This window comes from Opisthorchis viverrini, assembly GCF_000715545.1.
Source record: "Opisthorchis viverrini unplaced genomic scaffold opera_v5_156, whole genome shotgun sequence".
In the NCBI taxonomy this organism is placed as follows: domain Eukaryota; kingdom Metazoa; phylum Platyhelminthes; class Trematoda; order Opisthorchiida; family Opisthorchiidae; genus Opisthorchis; species Opisthorchis viverrini.
In genome coordinates this window covers 327382-333881 of record NW_008751814.1, presented here as the reverse complement: position 1 = coordinate 333881, position 6500 = coordinate 327382, and the positions used below count along the sequence as shown (strand labels likewise).

The 6500-nt window shown below is 44.2% G+C and overlaps 1 protein-coding gene across 1 annotated transcript in view; it reads left to right on the top strand.

Annotated features, from left to right (window-relative positions):
* Positions 1–889: 889 nt before the first annotated feature.
* T265_07087 (hypothetical protein) overlaps positions 890–6500 on the top strand; it is a gene marked incomplete at both ends in the record, with an annotated part of 39696 nt that continues 34085 nt past the window's right edge. The window contains one exon of the mRNA XM_009172525.1: positions 890–971. Coding sequence (XP_009170789.1) covers positions 890–971 — 82 coding nt within the window. The remainder of the gene's footprint in view (positions 972–6500) is intronic.

Below are 6500 nucleotides of genomic sequence, written 5' to 3'. Positions count from 1 at the left end.
TGTACTATATCCTGATGCACTCGTTTCTTGAATTTCATGGATATACAGCATTGGCGTCACAGGTGCCTCAGATTAGCAAACACGACCCAGCCTTGCAGATTCGTGCACTGACCTCATCTGTCACACTACAATTCAGAACTAATGCAACTTCCGAGGCGCGTGAAATGCCCCACAACTCGAGCGTCCCTCCCTGGATTGTAAGTGGCGTATTCAGTGACCGTATGTCCAGGAGCGAAGCACATGGCAAAGGACCGACAGACTCTCGAACAACAACTGTGATTTTTCCACAATTCAAAGATGAGAACGACGTCATCTGCATGTTCCAGATCGCCAGCAGCCATTTGAACACTGCGATATGGAAGTCTTTTATTCTTCTCCTCATTATCCGGTTTATCGAGAAATTAAATGAGTATGGATGGAGTGGGCGGCCTTGACGAACATCACATGTGTACGGAAGCTTTTGGAGAACCCCCTATACTCGCACACGCCGACAAGTGTGAGGATACAAGGAAGTTCCGGGGTATTCCTCGCTAGGCAAGCGCATTAAGGAGAGCAGACTGGTCAACCGAGTCGGATGCTTCTGGGAAATCCAGGAATGCTAAAATTGTGAAACGATTAAATCAGGCTTAAATAGGATAGCGGATAGCTTGAAGAATCGGCTCCTTCAGGTAGTATATTTCCGTCAACTGTTATCTCAGAACCATAGCTGATGTAATCTGGTGCCGGCGAGATCATTAGAAAACGAGTCTTCGGTTGTGCAGCAGGGACTTCAATCGAGGAATATGCTCAGCAGCATAGCCCGCGATGGTTTGGTCATTCGTCATCATCAGAGACAGGAACGACAGTGTTGGAAGTGGTGCACGTGTCGAATTATCATTCTCCCAAAAGAATGTTTTTTTCCGTATCCCATTCGGGGTGGCGCATGCAGAAAGGATACGAAATCGGTTCGGAAAAAAGTCTGGGTACTGTCGGTGAGATTCGCATTCCAGGATAAGTTGCCGTGCCCTGTGACCATGTATGGTTGTGCATGGCTGCAAAACATGGTTTCCAATGGATGTTAGTGACCTCTCGTCCGTTTCTTTTCGGAAGTGATCGTCGTAGGCTGGCACAAAGTTCTGTCCCCACTCACTTTTCTTCCCTTCTTCACACTAAGGCTTCCAAATAAACTGTATTTGTACGGCAGCGAGAAGGCAGTGTTGAACACCGATGATGATGCCACAGATCGTGTCTCGGGCGAACTGATGTACCCCATTCGCATATTGAAATCTTCAGCAATCAGGGTCTGGAACCTTCGGAGTGGATAAGAGTGCGGATACTCTTCGATGGTGTTTTTCATGGAATCAGCATGCAGTGGAGTAAAACAACAGTTCCGAAGTATAGCTGAAACATAAATTATAACAAGGAATACCTATGACCTGATAGTAAGCGATCGAATTCTATGTCCGCACTACATGACACCATGATTCTTTCGCCTATCTGGTTCATACGAGATGATCCACACAACTCATTTCCCAAAACGAGTGTGAAGGAATGTGAAGATTCGGTCAACGCAACCTCTACCAGGCAAAAGAAGTATACAATTCAAGGAATATTTCGGGGTTTAGGAAATCCAGAAAACAACGCAGTATTGTCGTTCGAATTATCGCACATACAATAAGGGGTAATATAACAGCAATTTCACTCACGATTTCGTTTTTCGTGTAGCCACACTTACGCAGCTTACAGAACTCTTCATGTTCGTGGGTTCGATCTGAAGGAATCCAGTGGTTTTCATCGAAAGTGCACTTCTGCAAGGGCTACAAATGAGTAGAATGAAGTCGTCGTGGTCCTAAATTTGAGAAACGCGTTTTTGTGTAAAAGTATGATAAACATACGGGTGTGTTAGGTCCAAACTGAGCGGGAGAGTATAGTGATAGGTATATATAAACGGCACATCCAATTTGTTTGCTAATTGTGCTACAACTGAAAGATTAATCTTATTATTTTCTACAATCTTCAGCCTTTTGTGCCATCCAATTAGAACCGTTGGTGATGGGCCGACTTCTCGTGCTTCTTTCTGGTGGCATAGCAGTCGGGCACCTACATGTGCTACAACTGAAAGATTAATCTTATTATTTTCTACAATCTTCAGCCTTTTGTGCCATCCAATTAGAACCGTTGGTGACTGGGCCGACTAGTGTGTACTGCCAGTCATAGAAACAGCCTCCTATTTGCACTAAAATAATTCTGTGGCCTATTGCATCGGAATTCTGTGCGTTCCTGGTGGACTGTCCAACTCGGTAATCTCAGTCGTTTCTGGTGTCCCCGAATAGGTTATTAATGACCACCATCCTTTCCTTTTTGCCCTCATGTCAGTTCTAAATATTCACTGACAGAAAAAATCGACGCCTTGTTTTTGTTTCTCAGTTTACAGCTGGCATATCCCATATCGAGGGCTCTGATAATGCCGTTGCGGAAGCTGACTCCCTCACGGCGGTAAACCTCATCAGAGCGGCCTCTACCGATCTACTGCATGCTTTTGATTTCGCTTGCCGGTCGGAAGCAGAATTTTGACTTTCTAGCCTTGCGTCTATTAAATTCTTCAAGTTATCGCTTCTTAACTCTGACATCCTTATTGTTTGTCAGGTATTTTACACAGGATGTCCAAGGCCTTTGATTCTTGAAAAATGTAGGCGGTCACTTTCACGCACTCTCTCACTGAAGCATACGAGCTGCTGCCGAACTCGTGTCCTAAAGATGCGTTTGGCCAAACATGCAACAAGGGATCACACTTTAATTTGGTAACGTCCCGACTGTCGGAAAAGCGATATTCGTCGACATATTATCTTTACAGCTGTCTGACTTGCGCTTTCGATATCAATTCAACAACCTTGTTGAACTGATGCCACCATCCAGAAGCCTCACTCAAATTTTCATTTGTGTTGACTGTTTCATATGCTGGCCCATGGCATTTCCAATCAGTTACGCATCAGCTGAAAGTGGTGCCGGAATTTTTATCAAAAATAGATTGCTATATTTGGTGTAGCCACTATCGTAACCATTCATCAAGGTCCGCAATTTAAGTCAACACTATTGTTTTTGATGACATTCATAGAAATGTGGGTAAACAAGGTGAAAGCTACTTAAAATTCCGAGTGGGATAACTCTTGGATACATAACTAGGTTTGATTCGAGAAATCTCAAGGCAAATTTTGACTTCACTCCAAACCTTTGATGAAAGAAGTGTTGAATATGGTCACAAGATGGCTGTGTGAGGAAAGAAGGTCAATGGATGATATTTCAAGGCACGTGGATTGGTTTTGTAATGTTACGTTTACGTATCAGATTATAAAAGTCTAACTGTTATTATCACACTAAAAGTATGCAAAGCTTTTCCGGACGAATTCCCAAAATAGTTTCAGATTTTCTTCCGTGTATTGACATTCCATCTTTTTTAGGCTTTAAGCATTTAACAGTTTCATTTGCTCCGAGCTTTCGTAAGCACACCCCGAATTTCACTGAAGCCGTAGATTGATCGAAGGAATCTACAGCATGAGGATAACATATGACGTCATAGTTCAGTGCAATGTTACTCGTTTGCATTTGTTCCGTCAAAATCCTTGAACATGGCGAACAGACATGTGGCACTGTCTATTCAAGTCTGCTGCCCCGACACCTACGGTTGGATGTATGAGTGAAATGGAAAGGAACACTATTCAGTTTTGTGAATATTACCCCACGCCGCAACCCAAATGAACATCCGCATATCACGATATTATCGTTAATGGAAGAGGACATGCCTCATCTATGGTTCTGGAGCCTGAACGTCTCAATGGGTTTTGCCGAGTAACACTAAATTTGTAGGTGGAGTTCTAGATGCCTTCACGGGATTCCAGCTGACGGGTGCTAGGGCACGCTGAGAACCGTAACTCACCTAACCTGTTATTTTTTTACTTGATATGAGTCCCGCGTTCTGGACCAGCGTTGGTATTGGGGTCACAAAGCTTCTGCTTCAAATAAAACGTCACAGCCACGTGCCTAGAAAACCTTTACGTGAATGTTTCATTTTCGACCTAATGCTGCCTATATACTAATAATTTTCTGTTCAATACCGTCATCCTACGGTGAAACTTGACTTTTGCTTTTCCAATTTTGTTTTATTCGCTTGGTTTTCTACGAGCATCGATATTTTATCTTTCTGATAATCGTACTGTCACAAACATTCGGTTGCTCTGCTCGAAACTAATAATCTAAACGTCCGCGTTTGAAAGTTAAGCACCTTTTGACAAGGTGTGGGTGCAGATGTTCGTTTGATGAAGGGGGCCTCATTCACTGCCATACAACACACACAAGCACACATTATTCTGTCACTGCAGATTAAATGAGAGCAACCCCTCTTCACGTAGTGCATGGGATATGTGACCTTGAGTTGTACTCACCACATCTGGGTGGAAAGGTAAGCCTGGGAAGCGGGGCAAAATGACACATTCGGTCCAGCAATCAGCATTTTGCCTGACTTACCGCACAATGTAGTCTTCCTGCTACTCACTGGTGATATTCGGCTCTTCGAAGCCCCACGAGCATGCTGGTCAGCAACAACTTAATTGAAGGATTTCTTTGAGGGCGGTTAATGCTCCAGTGGTTCACTGCCAAGTACTCAGAGGGTGCCGCTCTCCTCCACTGAGGAACTTCCCTCTTCATCGAAAGTACGGTGGCACGGGGATGACATTCCCCAAGGCTGCGTGAATGGTAGTCACCTGGCACCGTCATTCAACTATCCTACCCTGTGCGATCTAGGATGGATTATGGGATCCATTTGAGCATTTCTTGACAGTGCCTAAGGTTTCTCGATTTTTCCCGACTGTAGTTAGCCCGCGCCCGATATCCACTTTGAGGTTTTAATTTTATGATCTAACCGGTTTTGTTCTACTCTAGTCTCTTGACGACCCAGAAAACTGAGATTTCAGAATTGCTACGGTTCTCCGCAGATTGTACAAGTTAATATTCTCACCGTCCACTTTATTTGTGCTGAGGAAGAGTGCCCCCACGGTCTTAACGGAGCCCAGTGCTTTGACACCTTCGCCTTTTCTTGCAGGCGAACCTACACGTTTTCCTCATCTAGATCAAGGCATTGAACTCCGTTGACCTACTTATATAGTGTTCATGCACACAACAGTCTAAGTTGCTGCCAAAGCACAGGCGGCACACAGTACAGCTGTTCACGTCTCCCATAATCTGTGGTTCGGATCGTGATGTCAAAATTCGGGTCCACTTTGCACATCCTCCAAAGGATGGTAGCAACTGCTCTTTGTGTGACCTGAGAACTTCTAAAGCATAACGCATAGCATTAGCGAGATCAACTCAGTCATTTAAACTTTTTTGACGGTTCATTTCACTCTCACTGGTGATTTTCGGATACCTATTAATTTTTCGCAACACCTAGACAAGGGGTTCGTTCAGATTTAGACAAAGGCTTCGTCTGGATCATCCCATCAAAGGTTGTTCAGATGGTGGTTGTGTTGCGTTTCATTAAAACAAACTTTTGTACGGTGACGTGACCGATGTTGAAATGGTGGAAGAATTTGATAGTGAGCGTGGAAAATCTCAGTTTACAAGTGCTACAGAAGACCACCCCTAGAGCGTCAAATTGGCGAACATGATGGTTGAAAAGGAAGTGTCACAATGGTTTGTATTTAAGACGAACAGGAAGTTTGTGGTGCCCACCAGACGTTGTAAGTGAGGGTGTGGGTATTGTAATGGTCGAAGGTGGGTTCGCATGACTACTGTGCAAAAGGGGGGGTTCGCAGTAAGCTCAGCACCGATAGTTGATCGTATGTGCACGTAAACAACTTTCAACTGTCTTGGCGGTCGTTTCGATCACTGATGAAATATTTGCCTTTTCGATAAATCATTCCGAAAGGTTCTCCGTACAGTGGTTGTAATGGCTTTTTAACCGCACTGACGCGCACAAAAACAAAATCACATGTAGCACGATTTGGATGTACTTGGGTGAGCTTGAAGGTTTGATGGGTTGGTGAGGGACGAATATCACGCATGTATTGGCGAGGCCGGGAAGTGCAGGAATTAGGACGCGTTTCACAAGTAGTTACAGAGTCGACCATCATTTCACCTGAGAGGGGTAAGGTAGTGCCGAGGTGAGTTCGTAGGCCGTGCAACCCAAGTCCACTTTAACCGTACTGCGTGTACTGAGAAGAATGAGCGGAAGATGCTCCGACCAGTGTGTGCTAGAGGAGGCGATCTGTGATAATTAGAATAGTGGTAGGTATGTTAACTACCGAATGTACGCGTAGTATAGAAGTCCGAATAGGGACGGATGAATATAGTATATTCTCGTATATCGTGGGCGTACTATATATCGCATCGTTAAACAAAGGCATATAAAAATACACTAAACAGAATGAATAGAATAGGGTCAGTGTTCACCACATCCACCACACGTTGAATGAGCGTGCGGGTGTTTATAGTCTCTAATAGGTTGGAACCTTAGACGTTCAGATCTT